This window comes from Caretta caretta, chromosome 10 (genome assembly GCF_965140235.1).
Source record: "Caretta caretta isolate rCarCar2 chromosome 10, rCarCar1.hap1, whole genome shotgun sequence".
NCBI classification, from domain to species: Eukaryota; Metazoa; Chordata; order Testudines; family Cheloniidae; genus Caretta; species Caretta caretta.
The window spans coordinates 57,966,402-57,983,210 of NC_134215.1; the positions used below are offsets into that span (position 1 = coordinate 57,966,402).

A 16,809-nucleotide genomic window follows, 5' to 3' on the forward strand; every position below is an offset into this window, starting at 1 on the left:
ACTTTTGGGTGTCTACATAAGTTTTGTCAACAAAACTTGGTAGTGTAGACAAGCCCATACAGGAAGAGGAATATGCTTGTGTGTAGCCATGCCTACACTATAAAGTTTTGTCAGTATAACTACATCAGCAAGGGGTGTGAAAAAAATCACATACACCCCTAGCCAACATAACTGTGCCAGGAAAACTGCAGTGCAGAGGGCAAAAGGAGTGCTTTCGGGGAGGTAGGGTAGCTATGCCAGCGGAAGAACTCCTGTCAGCATATGCTGCTGCATCTACACTAGGGAGCTCTGCTGGGATAGCTCTGGTGACAAAGCCTCTAGTGTAGACCAGGCCTCAGTAACAGCTGTTGGTCATGGCTGCTCTTGAGCAAGTGCTCTGGCTGGCTGTGGCTTGTTCTGGACAGGAGCACTGGGACACTGCCAAGGGCACGCCCAGGAACAAAAAACAAACTCAAGAAGTTGCAGGGGGCAGACAAAGACTACAAAATCCAGAGGCCCTTGTGGCTGTTCCAGCGGCAGCAGCTCCACGCGGCCAGCTGCTAGGATCTCCCTCAGGAATGACGCTATAAAAACAAACCGTGATTGGCTAGGTCCGAGCTGAATTCTCCATTTATGGACAGAGCGGCTGGGGCTGGACTCTGGGGCAGCGGCTGCACAGGCGGAGCGCGGCTCTCGCTCCCACTCCCGGGCCGGGCACACACGCCGCTGAGGAGCCGAGTGCCCGTCAGAGCATGAGAGGAGCCTCCAGCCTGTGAGGCTGCTGACGCCCGTCCACCCGCATGGGGTCCGCGCTGGCCTCCCCTCTGCGCCGCTGAGCTTGGGTCCCTCGTTGCCCGCTTGGCGGACGCTGGACGCTAACCGAGGGGGAGGAAACCAGCCCCGTCCCCGCCTCCCGGATCCACGGGCAGCCTGTGCGGAGCAGCAGCGGCAGACGGGGCAGCCACCGCGGCAGCGCAGCGAGATGGTGAGTGAGCGAGCCGGGCTGGCAGGCGGAGACCGGACCGGGCGAGTGGCTCAGCCCGCGGGAGGGCTGGGTGGAGGGACTGGGGGGACAGACAGATCCCCCCGGTGCCCTGCCCGTAGGGGGCACCGCGGGAAGGGTGGAGGGGGGACTGTCCCAGGCTGATTGCCCCGTGCCGGGGACCCGACGTGGTGCTGCGGTTACCGTGCCCGCCCTGTCGGTGTGTGCTGAGCGGGCTTTCAGGGCTCGCCCCCCGGGCACACAGCCCACCCCAGCCGCAGGGCCCTCCTTCATCGTGTGCCTGGCGCCCCCGTCCAGCTCTCGGGAGCCGAAAGTTACTGCCAGGCCTGTTTCTTGTCCCAGGAACAGCAGGTACCGTCCCCCGCGGGACCCGAGCCAGCCGCCTCCGTCCTGCTGCGGGTGGCACTTCGCGGCGAGGATGGAGAGTAGCTCTTGCCAAGCAGCCGGTTGCTGGCTGCCCCGAAAGTGGGACTCTGGTTTGCCAGGTGCCAGCGCTAAGGCGGCAAGGACAGGCAGCGCCTTATGTGGGCAGATCGCCTGGGGAGAGCCGTGTTCACCGCGTCAGGGAGAAGCAGCCTCCCGAGCCGACCTGGGGTAGGGAGAGCTGGCGGGGTCCGGGGAACCGACAGAGACCTCGCTTTAGGCTCCCTCGCCCAAATAAATGCTCCCGTTTAGCACTGGCTGCCCTAGCAAGGTGAGCCTAGCTGCCCAGTTTGTATCAGGCGGAACTGAGAGCGGCAGAAACATGGTTGGTACAGGGGGGAATTAAAACGTTTTTTCTCCTTGCATAATGACAGGTTTCAGAGTAGCAGCCGTGTTAGTCTGTATTCGCAAAAAGAAAAGGAGTACTTGTGGCACCTTAGAGACTAACCAATGTATTTGAGCGTGAGCTACAGCTCACTTTCAGTGAGCTGTAGCTCACGAAAGCTCATGCTCAAATAAATTGGTTAGTCTCTAAGGTGCCACAAGTACTCCTGTTTTTTCTCCTGTTCTTCCTGGTGTGTGAGAGAAGTACCTGTTGTATGCTCTTCTCCTTACACCGGACTGCCCAATGGTGTTTTAACACCTGTTAGTACAGTATGTGTATAATGGCTATAACCACGGGGTTTGGAAAAAAGTAAGAAGGGCCACACAAAAAAAGTCTCACTCGTTTGCTGTGAACTATGGCTGGTTGAAAATGTAGAAAAAAAAATCTATTAAAAAATCTGGGTGTTTCCCAATTTCAGCCAAATTAATTTTTTCATGGGAGGTACCTAGTTTTGATTCGCCCCCCACCCCCGGCAAAAACCTGAAAACCCCAAAATTGAATTTTTTTTGTTTGGTTGTTTTTTCAACCATTTTCCTGATGTTCTTGTGTGTGTTTTTTTTTTTTTTTTTTACTTTTTGATGAAAAGTTTAAACTTTCTATTGGAAAAATCATTTTCCAACAACCTCTACTGTAAATATTAATCTGGGAGCTATAGGTGCATACTCTGACATAGTGATATAGTATTATCCTAGGGTGACCATATGTCCTGGTTTTATAGGGCCAGTCCCAATATTTGGGGCTTGTTCTTATATAGGCACCAATTACCTCCCACACCCTGTCCTGATTTTTCACACATGCTGTCTGGTCACCCTATATTACATTATCTTTTGCTTGAATTTAAAGATATGTAAAGGACCAGTCAAAGTTAGAAACACAATGGGCCAAATTCATTCTTAGTGTTATTCCTTTGAACCCAGAGGTAAATATAGCCCAGTACATTTCTGGTAAATAATAAAAGTTGTGAATTCCGCTGTGGTTTCCTAGAGAGAACATTAGATTTAGTTTTGATGTTCACAACAATTATGTAATTTTCTACTTTGTAACAAGTGTGGGAACACAACTCCAGGACAGGCATAGATATTTTATGACAACCCTGGGCCATAGACTCTGTTTGTTAAGAAACTTACAATTAGCAATTAGCACTTTCAGTGTTGCTTTTATGAAGATCCCAAATCACATGGAATTGCTGTCACAGAGCTGGGCCTTCCAAACAATCTTCTCAAGCAGAATGGAACAGTTAGTCACATCTCCCCAAACTACCACTGCTATTATTATAGCTCTGTCATTGTGCACACAGCTATACAGAAGATGATGACACTGTTCCTGCCACAAGAATTTTATAGTCTGAATTAGTCATACTGAAGAAAGATTGGATTGCATCTGAGCTAAGATTCTATTATGCAAGGTGCTGAACATGGTGCTGATGCAATATAGAACTTAAGGGCATGTATAATTTTAAACATGTGATTTGTCCCATAAAGAGTATATCTGAGGATGGTTCTTTCCTGTTATATATATCCTACTTTGTCCCCATGAGTTTCACATGTCTGTTGCACTATAATCTTCGTGGCAGTCAGAATTGCTTAACATTGTGCCTGTCTATTCTCCATTTTGGATTTATTTTATTTACTGTATATCAGTGTGATGAAGGGCAAAGATGCTTTTGGAATGTAGCAACATGGTAATGTCACAGAATAGATGGTACTTTTTAGTGTTCTTCAGGCTACATCTCTAAACCCATCATTGACTAGCACCCATGTCTTACAGCAAGTGTTTGGGCCAACTTGTGAGCAGATGGACATAGTGATAGGCAGCCAAAAGACTATGTATGTGCAGCAGATGTGATTGTTAAGGCCAAGATTCTTAGCTAGGAACTTTGAAACAGCTGGCTCTGCTGAATGTCCACTATGAATACGGAGATGCACCATCACTAAACCATCTCTGAGTTGGATTAACTGTGAAAAAACTAAGGGTTCTTCTGCTAAAATTTTGGCTCTACTAACAGTGTTGAATGGTAGGCATTAATTACAAAGAAGTCTCCTGCTGAATAGCAGTAGCTTGTGTTCATACATCATCTTTGATGCCAAAGTATTCCAGATAATTATTTCAGCTACCTGTGGAGTGGAATGCTGTAACGTTACTCATTAGTTTAGGATAGGAAGTGAAAAAGAATTCTATGTCCTGGGAGAATGGGCCAAATCCTGTAACCCCTGAATCTGAAACATTTAGGTGGTTTGGCAAAAAACTTATTTCTGAAATGCAGTGGGCAAAAACCCTTGACTTAGGAATTCCAAAGTGTTTTTATTTTCCAAGGATTCACTCTGAAACTTGTTCTGATTTTTTAGTTTCTTAGTTTGTGCGAGGTCTGGGACCATAATAATCAAAACTTCTGAAAATTTCTGTGGAAAGTTTGAGTGTGCAAGGAACATAAGATTGGGCTGTTAGCTTGCAACACATTTTAAAGGACATCCACTTCGATTCAGTTTCTAAGCCTCTGTTTTATACAAGATGCATGAGAGGTCTTTTTAAGAAGATATTAGGCTAGCAATCAGCAGAGATAACTAATGCAAGGCTTTACTATAGCACTGAATTGAATCTGTCATTCAGCTTCCAATAGGCACCTGCAGTTCACATAGTATTGATTAACGTGAGTAAGTATGTTCTAAAAATCACAATTTCATAATGATTGGAGACACATTTTCATAAAAAATTGTGAAAGGACTTTTCATCGGAATACTGATTTTGACTCTATGAATATTCTGCTACTTTCATAAAGAATCTGTTATCATTACCGTACCTTTCATTTTAGTTATTAATTCTTTCTTTGTGAGTTACCTTTCCTGAATGTTTTAGATGCCTTATTAATTTTGATGACAGAGCTTTGACACGTAACACAGAAAGGGTGTCATAAAGATTAAATGTCTTAGAAATTGAAAAATTAAATATTTCAGCAGCTAACCATATTCAATATTTCAAACAAATTCTCTTACAGATTAAAGTTCTAATGAATGCTTATTTCAGTTAGAGGGTCTGTCATTTTGAAAGAGTCTGTTACATGAACCATGTAGCAAAGCAAATTTAACCTGTATTACTTTTAATATATTACATCCTGGTAAATTTGTCATGATAAAGGATGAACTTACTGTTGGTAGTAAACCTAAATAAAATAGTTTTTGAATGCTCTCCAGTGGAAAATTGAGAAACTTTACTGGAGAACCCTGTAGCCACTAAAAACTGATCAATACTTCTAACATATTGTCATTTCTACACTTTGTTACAAACTCCATTGGTTACCTGCAAAGAATGGATGACATATATCATTTCCTGTATATTGTTGCTTTAACATTCTATTTGTTTACATACAGCCAGCCAGCCCTAGTCTGAAAAGACTTATTTCCTGTGTAATGGCCACTATGCCAATAATTTAGACTATGCATCCAACATGTAATTTATATAATATTAAATATGCCTAGCTCCATTTGTTTCCAGATCTTATATGGATTCCTCCCCCTTCTCTGTCTTGAATTTATTACTATTTTTAGGGGGGGAGGGGAGAGGAGTAAGGGTTTGTTATATAGAGTTAATTTAATAGTAAGGAATGGCATTTTTACATAAAGTACCATATTTAGACCACGGCAATACATTTTTCGTCATACATTTAATACCTGCTTTTATTCCTGCAATTGTATATATGTATGGAACACATTGGGCATATATATGTTATCTTAATTAAATTTAAATACTTTGTGATAAAGAACAAGATCTCAGTCCTGTGCATGTCCTTAAAGAGATCACCATATCTCCATATGTAGATGGAGGAGATTCTTGTCTGCATCTCCTTTTCTGGGAGGAGAATTTTCATCCTCACAATATGTGGAAGGTCTGAGTCAGATGACATGATTGTTTTTACTTTGATTTTGCTCTAATGTTTTTGGGGCCCGTTTCAGAGCCCCCTGAATCAATGAGAGTTTTCCCATTAACTTCAATGGGCTTTGGTTAAATCTCTTGGTGAGGCTACAATATTTACCATACATCAGTGGATGTTATTTTCAACTGCATTCAAATGCATTTTTGTACCTTATAAAATTTGTTTATTGTAGGACTTTTTTATTTTTATTTAGAACCAGAAATGATAGTGCTAGGAGTGTCAATGGAAATTGGTGACCCTGAATTTCTTTTCCCATATTTTGCTGTTGAACCATTGGAAAGCTGAATCTTTGTTTAAGAGAGAAGTGTAAAGAACCAATATGGCCTCTTATTTATTCCTTTTTTCTCCCACCCAAAAAAATCTAACAAAAAATGTCTTCCCCTATAGATACATTTGAAATTGTTGTAGTCTAAATAGCGTGTGATTTATTAATTTAATGAAGTAATTTTTGAAATTACTACATCAGTGGAGCATGACTTTAAAAAATTTATTTCCAAATAGCACTGCAAGAAAGTCTGTTTTGTCAGGTATTCTTTTTTTCCTTCAGTAAAATCAGTCTGAGCTCCCAACTATGAGGAGCCATAGTTTTAAGATTGTCTACATTCAGATCAAAGCCATACTTTAAAAGTTTTAGCACTGTCTTCCTGAAACCCCGAAGAGGGATTTTCCCTGCCCCCTTCCCCCTCACAATTTCTTTGCTAGCCAATTTGTCTATAGATAATCCACATAGGAATTATTTTACTTCTTAGAAAACTTGTTGGCTGGTCTACATTTATAACGGCTACTTAAAAGTGTTAATTAAAAATTAACTAACAATGTGCTGAAACTTAAATCAGATTCCCCAGGCACTACATTAAATTCCTATTGGTTTTCATAACTGTTTTTATTTATTTTGCTATTGTGATATTTATAAATGAGAAGATGGAGATTTGTGAGGTTGTTTTTTTATTTATAATCTTGCTTACTGTGCATCCTTCTTTATAATGAAACTCCCCCAGAATGCACAGGGCCTGACTGTGTAAGGTGCTGAGATTTCAATTACAGCGGAGATGCCTCCGTACCTCTCCTGAAGTACTCAGCACCTTTTAAGGATCTTGAAGTTGTTTTACTTAGTGTTAAAATCAGTCCTGCTGCTCTTTCCCTATGTAATGTTATGAAACATTCCAAGAAACTGATGATAAATGAGATGTTTCAAGTCTGAATTCAAGACAAAATTGTATTGGGATGTTTATTGCAGATATTTCTTGCCCAGATCTGTTTATCAAGTTAGGGTATACTGTATTTAAAACAGCTCAAACAGCAATAAGAGTTCATTAATTTTCTTTGCTATCCTTTCTTTTTGTGAAGTAAAGGCTACAGAAATTGTTAGTAGTTCATTCAGTGGGAGAGACCCAGTCTTGCAAAACCTTATTCATGTGAATGGTTCTTACTCACAGGCAAGATCCATTGACTCTACTCTTCTGAATCAATTCCATAGATTTGTTTTGCCAACTTTCCATTTTAAATTTTTCATTAAAAAATGAAGTGAAACCTCAGGAAATTCATCTGCAACTGTGCAGTCTGCATGGCTTCATCACAAAAGTTTAAAGTGGCCCAGCAAAGTTCTTAACAAAACTGGGCTGAGGTATTTGTTTGCAATAAAACGTCTAGACCTGGTCTGCATGGTGCAACAAAACTGGCCTGCATTATCACAATGCAGAGACTTCCATAGCCTGGCCAGTTTTGGGGTCCAGATACAGAGCCTGTTGACTTATGTGCTGGAAAAAGAAAAATCTTTTTGAATTAATAGTGTGCTGTCTTTCAGCCCTCACTTGCAGTAGTGCCATAATCTTAAACCGCTTTAAAATTAAGATTGCTCCCATGAGTATGGTAAACTGGATTTGGCTCTATATAATCTGAGAGTAACATATTTGACATTCACAGGCAGATGTAATGCAATTTTAACTAAAATAAAAAATGTTTCTATATTTCTAAAAAATACAAACCCAAAGACCCCAACAAAGATTTCCTTTGCCTCCTCTGGCAGTTTCTATTGTAGATTATTTCAGCAGAAATAATTGTGTATCACTCTTTTGTTACCTGGTGTGTTTGTGTGTGAGGTTTTCCCAAAGAAAATAGACGGGATAAATAATATGTTGCTTTTTATCTAGAATCATTTACAAATCCTGGAACCAGACAAAATCAAGTTTGCTCAAGTCAAATGAAAACGTGTTTATATACTGCCATTCTGAAACCAACATTGCAGTGCTAATCGTTTTGTCCCACTGTAGGTGTCAGAATTTGCCTCTCCTCTTGGCACTGCTGTCATCCTCCTTTCCTCTTTTTCTCTCCCTTCTTAACATAGATGTGGGTGGACTGGTTTGGATTTTAAAAAAGGAAGAAATAATAAACGCTTTTTCTGTACAGAGATTGAACTATATTTAGTAGCAATAGAGCTAAATACGTGGGGCCCAATCCTGAAAGGTGCTGAGAATGTCCTGGTGTTGAGTGCCTTCAGCCCCCATGGAAATCAATGAGTGTGAAAACATCTCAATGAGCCTTTGAAGGTGCCCAGTACTTTGCAGGAGTGGGCCCTAAAATAGCTAATGTATGAAGCAAATTGTGACCTTGTACTATACCTTTCTCCCTTTCCTATAAGAAATTTACAAGCAAAATATTTTATGCTTTTGTACTTGAAGGGTGCTTTTCTGACTGTAGACAGTAGCATTAGCCATAACCCTGTCCTCTGCCAAATGTGGAATAGTAGAGCAGAATAACAGCATGTGCTTTGCATTATGTGAACTCTGTGTCTAGAGGTGCATGCATGGAAAAATTTCCTAGCTACATGGTGTTCATGTCTGGCTGATATATAAGACTAAAGTACAGTAGTTATTCAACAGCAAAACTAATGATTTGTAATGCATGTGTGGGTTTTGTTTGGGTTTATTTTCTTTTGGTACAGGTTGTACTTTCCCCCTTGTATAATTTTTCTTTATCTCTTTCTAGAGCAGTGATTTCAGCCTTTTTTAAAAGTGATTTTATAGATACATTGTATGTTATGCGTCAATTTTTCTTTTAAAAGTAGAGGCTCACTTTTTAAGTCCAAACAATGCACACAGAATGTTGCGGTTACATGTGCATTCACAATTGCCACAACTGTACCTACAAATCAGGAATTGCACATGCAATTTGGACATGTCATGCATGAGTTGCGTGTGTAGTTAGTTTTGCACACACTTTTTGTACAGGGGTCTCTGCCCTCCGGTTTTTGGTTTGTTTTTCATATGTCTAGTCTGCTAAATATTAAATTTTTTACTGATGCAGAAGGCAGTAAAGTGAAAATGTTGTCAATGAATTGTTTGCGGTCATTCATTCCACAGGTAGCTTTCTCTTGAGATTAATTAAGTCAAGGGATAATTTGCAGCAGTGTTATACCATTGGTTATGCAGAAAATCTGATTTAAATAAGCTGCCCTGAAGCAAAAAGGTTGTATGGTAAAATGTCAAGGCAAGATCATCATCTGCTCCCATATAACTAGCAATATCCCCAAAGAAAATAATTTGTTGCCCAGCTCTTAACAGAAGTTTTAGTAAAACAAGTTACAATGAAAATCAATGTATTTTCTTGCAGAAATATAATTTCAACTATTTTCCCTAGAAATAAAAATCATATTGAAAAACAGACTATAAAAATGATATTAAAGGCCAGTGTTGTACTCTGGTATTTTCTATCCCCAACTTTAACAAAAAAACACGTATATAGGGTTGGCAGAATTTGATTTTTATATATCTATAAAACTTTGACAAACAATATTGATTTTTAAGCTTTTACAAAGATTTTTATTGATTTAAATTTTTACAGTTTTGGAAAATTATGGGGGAGGTTTCAGACTAATTATTTAATGAGTGGACATTGAGATTCAAAGAGTTAAAGCTTTACAACCATTAAAATGCAAAGAGTCGACCTAACGTGTCAAAATATACAAAGTAAATATCCTTAAATCAAACTCTAGTAAGTTCTGTAGCAGCATTTTTTCTCACTTTCCTATCTGTAAATTTTTATTATCTATGGAAATAGTTTTCCTTGGTTTGTGGGTGTATGGTGAAATTGACATTTATCGTCATTTACCAGTAAAAATGCAATCCTTCCAAGTCAACTTTTGTGTAAGAATTGTGAACAGATTTCCTTAATCTTCAAAATTGTAGCATATTGTCATGTAGTAAAATATGGATGTGACACTGCTGTGTGTATGTAGGGAATATGTAAGTAAGTATATTTTTAAATTTACAAGGTTAATCCTGTGCAGCAACAATGTTTTGTTTTGTTTTTTTGCATCAGCTAACCCTAATTATAATCCCAATCATTGCATTTGGCAGAAAAACCTACAGGATGGGGGGGAAGTCTGCTGGAAACAGAGTTATGTTCACTTCATGGAGTTTTCTTCATCTTCTCTCATCAGGGAGGAAGGGTTTCTGGCTTTCACATCTTGCTTTGCATATGACCGTGGATAACTTAGGGATGACCTTACTGAATTTAAATGGAAATATCCTTACTTGGATGGATTTTCAGCTGGTGTCAATCAGTATAGCTCTGTTGAACCCAGTAGTGGTGACTTAAATGGAACTATACTGATTTACGTCAGCCTGTGATCCGGTCCACTGTGTCAGCCTATTTAGCCATACGATGTAGCTTCATTGTTTTTACCTCTCACCTTGCGTTCTGGTTGTTGCCACACTGGTACTTAAGTGATACGTGTGGCTTTAAGTCAGTCTGAAGCCATAGGGAAGGAAGACCAAAGTAGTAATTCTTAGAATTGTGGAGAGAGAATGTTTACTTTACAGAAATAGGTATTTGGAAAATACTCCAGATCCTCTACAAACACAGACAAATCAACAGGCTACGGCTTTGGCAGAATGTTATCTTACCTTATAGCTAACTTTCCAAATGGAACCATTTCAGCCCATTGGAATAGCCAATTAAAGTCTCATTTTGAAATGCATTATACAGAGTGTGGTTATTGGAGCTGAGGCTTTCCAAATATACAGAACTAAATAATCTTTTAGAGAAAAATCATATTAAGGTACTTTTTTTTTAAAATGATTTAACCTAAATAGAGCCTAAATTAATAACTTTTTCTTGGGATTTTAAAGCTTTTAGGGGGAGACTTTCAGAAGAAAAAATGAGAACATCTAACTCCCATTGAAGTCCCCTGGGCTTTGGGTATGCAACTGTCCTTTGTGCCTTTGAAAGTCTCCCCTTATTTACAATGATGTTCTCATACTGTAGGCTTGTAATATCAGCTACACATCTGTGGTGCCAGGTTCCTAGACCAATTCTGCATTACAGGAAAAAAATGCCATCTAAGTATTGTACAGAACAAATTACACATGAAAGCTATGTTAAAAGAACATTAAGGTTGCAGAGTTAAGCATTCGGAAGTAAGGAAAAGACAGAATTAAGGTTGTCTCTGCAAACTTAATTCAGCTCTCTTGTGCATATGCATTATGATAGCCTTTGATTACATGATCACATATTCTTTTTCCACAAGACCAGAATTGATGGTAATTACTTAGTAGGAAGCTATTCAGCTTTGTTCAGTGTGTGGCCCCATGCCTTATTTACTGCACATGAGTCAACCCCTGCTCTAAAGACAGAATTATTAATTTCTGTATGGGCTTTTCTGTGGTGCTTATCGCTATAGTATCTGAATGCTTCACAAATATTAATGAATTTATTTTTATAACTCCTTGTGAGATGAAAGGATGGTATTACCCCCATTTTATTGATGGGGAACCAAGACACAGAGGGAACAGCACTTCTGGAAATCAGATCCCAGGATCTCAAGTCAACCACTCAGAAAATGAGAAACTCAGTTAGTGACCAGCATGAAAAGTTTGGTTTAAGTGACTTGCCTTGTATCAAATAGGAACTCTGGGATAGAAATAATCCAATTCTCTAGTGCAACATTCCACTGCCTTAACCAAAGGACCATCCTTTCTCTACATGCAATTCCCTGTCTCATTCACTAAACAGTTTATACTGTATGCACCAAATGAGGCAGGGATTCTATAGACAACAGTTGCTGTCACTGCATAATTCTGATTAATCCCCCAACCCCAGGTCCATCCGGTGAACTGAATGAGGCGGGGTCATGTGGAAAAAGGATGTGATTAAGTAATTAAAGACTGTATCTTAATGCATATTCCCAAGGGAGGTGTATTAAGATTGCACAGACAATCTTAATTCTGGCATTTGCTAATTTTTTATTGTTTGGATTTTCACAGGGATGGCAAAAGGCACATCTCTGGCACAAAGGCTGCCTCCCTACCACATTTCAACTCCCTGCTCCAAAGCCTGGGAATATTAGAACTTCTAATAGACAAGGCTGTCCAATAACTTTATTAATAAATGGTGCTGCCAGTCCTACCTGTAATATAGTGAAGCCTCCATACTAATATGGGCGAATGGAAAATCTGGTAAGCAAAAATTATGTTTAATTCTGACCCTTTTTAAAAATTGTTGAAATAATATGAGAAATGTGTCTCAGTTCTCTGCAAAGTCCAGATAAATCATTGTCATCTGTAGAGTTAGTCTGGATTTACATTGGAATAGTTGTAATGATAATTTAGCTCTTGTCATCTGAAGATCTCAATGTTTTACAAAGGTGGGTATGTATCATTACCCCCTTTTCACAGATTAGGGAATTTGAGGCACAGAGAGGTTAAGTGATTTGCCTGAGGTCACAAAGCAAGTGGCAGAGCTGGGAATGGAACTGAGGTTAGTAGCAAAAAGAACATAGGCTAACAAGGGCAACCGTCCAGATGGGAGCACCACTCTAAAAGTAATGATACTACTTGTTGGAAAGTGCATAAACCAAAAAATTGCATGGTAAATTTATAAATCCCTCTCTTCCTTAAAGTGTACTAGCGGAATGTAAATCTTCCAGAGTGGTGCAAAGGGGCCATAGCATGAGCCAGATCTGGCTATATATTAACTAAAGGCTTGTCTGCACGGTGCAGCAGTGTGCACTAGAGGAGTGTGAATTCTAAAGTGTACCAGTGCATAACACTGTCTTCTATTGGTGCTGTTAGAAGCAGGTGCAAGTTAGAGCAGCACCACAGCTGCTATAATTTGCACCAGGATCAGGTGTGGCACTTGGCGGCTCACGGGATTGAGAGAGTGCAAAGATTGCCACCATTTCCCCACTCCATTAAGGCTCCATGCTGAATGGAGTTCAGCCAGACCCCAGGATTGGGGCCCTAGAGATCACAATACACCATCATAAAATTGGCATGTTATACAGAGCTCACTGTAGGCTCATGTAAATGTGGTTATTTTAACCTAGTTTCTCACTGGCAAATTTGGAAAGGGATGATTTAAGCAAAACTGCGTCTCCAGAAGTTATTTTGATATTTAGTTCAGCAGACTGAAGTCTAAATGAGACATTTTGGCATCCTGTATGTAGGACTTACAGCCTTATAATGGTTAGCTGCATGCATTCCAACACAGGAAGTGTGAGGGCAGCTTTTGTAGCCAGCTCAGAGTCACTCGCTGAATCACCTTAGTCAGCTGAGCTCAGATCTATAAATTGTTTGCTACTGTCACCCTTGTGGTTAATTTAAGTATCTAAGCCCTGTTCATGTCAGAACTGTACAGCCTCATTTATGATAGTAACAAAGCATGGCCTCTCCATTTTGGCACATGTTCTTCACACTCAGAGTTAAATATCTTACAAATGTCTCTTATTATGAACGAATAGTACGTGCTGCCAGATCTTTGGGCCAGCACCTTTACAGGTTAACTGCTTGAACTCTGAGATTCCACTTTAGTCATAAGTCTGAAGATTCTATGCAGTTTGGCAACATTATTGTTTATTTTTTTGGCGGTTAATGTCAACCTCATGCCTTTTTTGAGTTGCATTTTACTATTAGCAGATATATAGAAAAACAGAGATTAGGATTATTTTTTATCAATAATTTGTTTTTTGCAATGCCAAGCAGCAGCTAAGTATTTCATTTATTTATTTTTACTTGGATAACAAATTTATAGAAAGCATCAGGGCTTCTGATATTTGCAGTGACAGTACCTCACAATTAAATGTTTTTTACCTTAACATTAATATAAGAACTCTCAACCCTCCCTGTACTAACAGAGGTCTGAATAACTATGCTAACAAAATATTTGAACTTCATGTAGATAAGTATTGCTCACAAATTTTAAATAACATAAAAGTAGTTTGCTGGGTTACAAGTCCTGTTCATTTTATAGGGTACATACTTGTATACTCAAAAAATTAACAGATGTTTTGGTATGAAATTACCACCACCATTTTTTTGTAATAATCCATAGCAAAAATTGACCTATAAAATATTTTCATGCTCTGTATTCTTCCTGAATGTTTCACAACATTAAGATTACATTAGTTCTGGGGTCTTTGAGCTATAATGGTTCTTTTGGTATCTCATGGACACATTTGATTACCTACAATAATCCCTCTGCTATCTTTCTGCCCATCAAATGGTAGATTTATGATGAGATGGAAAATATTTTGACATTTCATCCATAAACTAGAAGCCATGTGATCCTTTCAGTATGAACCCAAATGAAAAATAAGGTACATTTCTAGAAACCTAATCTCAAAAGCCATTTTGTGTAACTTAAAGGCAACATTAGTATGTGAATATCTTTTAGTCTTCCATGGAGAAGAATGATTCAAACTGTATAAATGGAATATAGATTTCATGTGTTTAATAAAAAAAAAAAAACTCTGCACCCTGGAATAAGTCTGTTTTTAGTGCACATCTGCCAAAGGGGAAAAAAATCGTGCAATAAAAGTATGTAAGAATGGTTTATAGAAAAACATTTGGAAAGAAATGTCTTTTACTAGAAACATCCCCTTCCAAAATCGTAAGAGCTTTATTTTTGTTAATTATAGCATAATCAGCTTGATTATTATTTATGGAAAAATACAAAAAAGAATTTCAAAACGACTTATCCTTCTTTGCCTTTTAAACCCTTGATTTTTCCACATACTGGCTACTACACATTCGAGACCTGAATTATAAAATAGTTACACACAATTTGTATGTTTCCTGTGGGTTTATTTCCCAGAAGATTGCATGAGGCATGGTTTCTTCAGGTAAATGTCTTGGTTTTGCTATTTATTAACTTCCTTTCTATTTGAACATGAATCAGAATTTTTAAGTTAATCAGAAAACTTTTAAAAACTAGAGATGGGGGAAAAGTTAGCAAGACAACATATGTGCAAATTACTCATCAAGAAAATAATCCACCAATGAATGAGACCCTGTATTAGTATGAGCTCCATAGTCTTATTCATGTGTTGACCTTTTTCTTAATGCTACAGCTTAGATACTTATTTTCACTCCAATAATTTGTTATGGACCCAGTCTTCACCTAGAGAAAACTTCCTTTGAAGTATAGGTTTGCAGCAATCTGAATTGAAATTTTGCATATTGCAATATAGTTAAACAATTCCACTATCTGCATTCATTATAAATGGCTTCTATACTGTCCATAACATTTCTGTGGAATGTAAGAAATGCTGGTATAAAAACTGTACTCCATAAATTTTTATTGCTTTGAGTATCTTGTCCCTAGAACAGGCCTATTTACTTGACTCTAATCATAAAAATACAGTCATCACTCTATGCCTTGTAGTGTTTCCAGGATTGGGCTCTATTGTGGTGACTGCAGAGCAAATTTTCAAAAATTGAAATGTGGAGACAGTGAGCGCATAATGCAGTATGTACTTCTTGTTACAAAGGAAACATAGTTTCATGAATGTTAATTGTGAAATTTAAAAAATAAAAGTTTAAACAGTAGGCCTTGGGGGACAGACTGCAATATTAAATGTAATTTTGAATTGTGGCTGGTAATTTGGTACTTGCCGATCAAGTTAACGTGACACCTTGTAGGCTGATAAATGATAGCTGGGAAAATCTAGGCCCAAACTGGACAAAAATGTAAGACTAGATAGAATAGCATAGTGGAATGCAAGTAATGATCAGTTTCTTCAAAGCTTCAGTATATGCTAAATATTTTTGCTTTTAATGTCACAACCAAACTGACTTTGTTTTAATTATTTTCAGTTACATTGTTGTTTGTATTGCAGTAGCACCTGTAAGCCACAACTAAGATTGTGGCCCCATTGTCCTACACACTATACAGACATATAGTAAGAGACAGTATCTACCCCAGAGAACTTACCGTCAATAGACAAGACAGGTAAAGGTGGGGAAATTGTAACTACCCACATTTTACAGATGGGCTCGAGAGGGACAGATTTTTAAAGATATTTAGTCTCCTAAAGATACAGATAGATGCCTAGTGGGATTTTCAAAAGTGCCTAGGCACCTAACTCCCATTGATTTCAGTGAGAATTAAGTGTGTAGATTCTCAAGAAAACCTCACTAGGCTCCTGTCTGATTTTAAAAAATATTTGTGCCATAGAGATTAAGACTGGGATTTTCGAATGAGCCAAATCCAGTTGAAGTTGGGCACCTAAGTCCCTTAGGTTCTTCTGAAAATCTCAGCCCTGGTGACTTGTACATGGTCGTAAAGGAAGTCTATGGCAGAGTCAGGAATTGAACCCACGTCCAGTTGCCTTAAACAAATTTATCCTTTCTCTTTTTATTACAACCATAAATTAATAATAATAACATTTATGCTTTCATTGAAATTTTGTTATGGGAAAAATAATGTTTTGCGGGATACACAGATGTCGATCTACATGACTAGAGAGGTCACTTTTAGTTAACATCTGTTACTTTTTCAAATCTTATTCTGAACTTCTGGCGCGATCTGTGCATGCAGAATGCTGAGGTGAGCTGTAGAATCTCCACAATGGCTGTCTAGTGTACATTTACCCTCAGACTGTATGGTGGTGTTTTACAAAAGAAGCAGCTACATCTCTGCTTCTTGGAGGAATTCACATTTTATGTAGAATTTAGATGTTACTACTGATTCCAAAGTCAGACAGAGGGTAATGTCAACTCTCTCTTTTGGATGGAGAAACTACAACTGGAGAGTCTTTTATAAGTGTTTTCTTTTGTTGCCCTGTAAAATATGCACTGGGAGCTACTCTGCTAG

At 38.8% G+C, this 16,809-nt stretch overlaps 1 protein-coding gene across 2 annotated transcripts in view; it reads left to right on the forward strand.

The window, feature by feature from the left end:
• Nucleotides 1-607: 607 nt before the first annotated feature.
• Nucleotides 608-16,809, forward strand: part of MYO1E (myosin IE) — a 146,293-nt gene continuing 130,091 nt past the window's right edge. Inside the window, exon 1 of one of the 2 annotated variants that reach the window (XM_048867037.2) lies at nucleotides 608-964. In XM_048867037.2, coding sequence (XP_048722994.1) covers nucleotides 962-964 — 3 coding nt within the window. In that variant the 5' untranslated portion in view covers nucleotides 608-961. The remainder of the gene's footprint in view (nucleotides 965-16,809) is intronic. The other variant, XM_048867038.2, reaches the window with a different exon arrangement.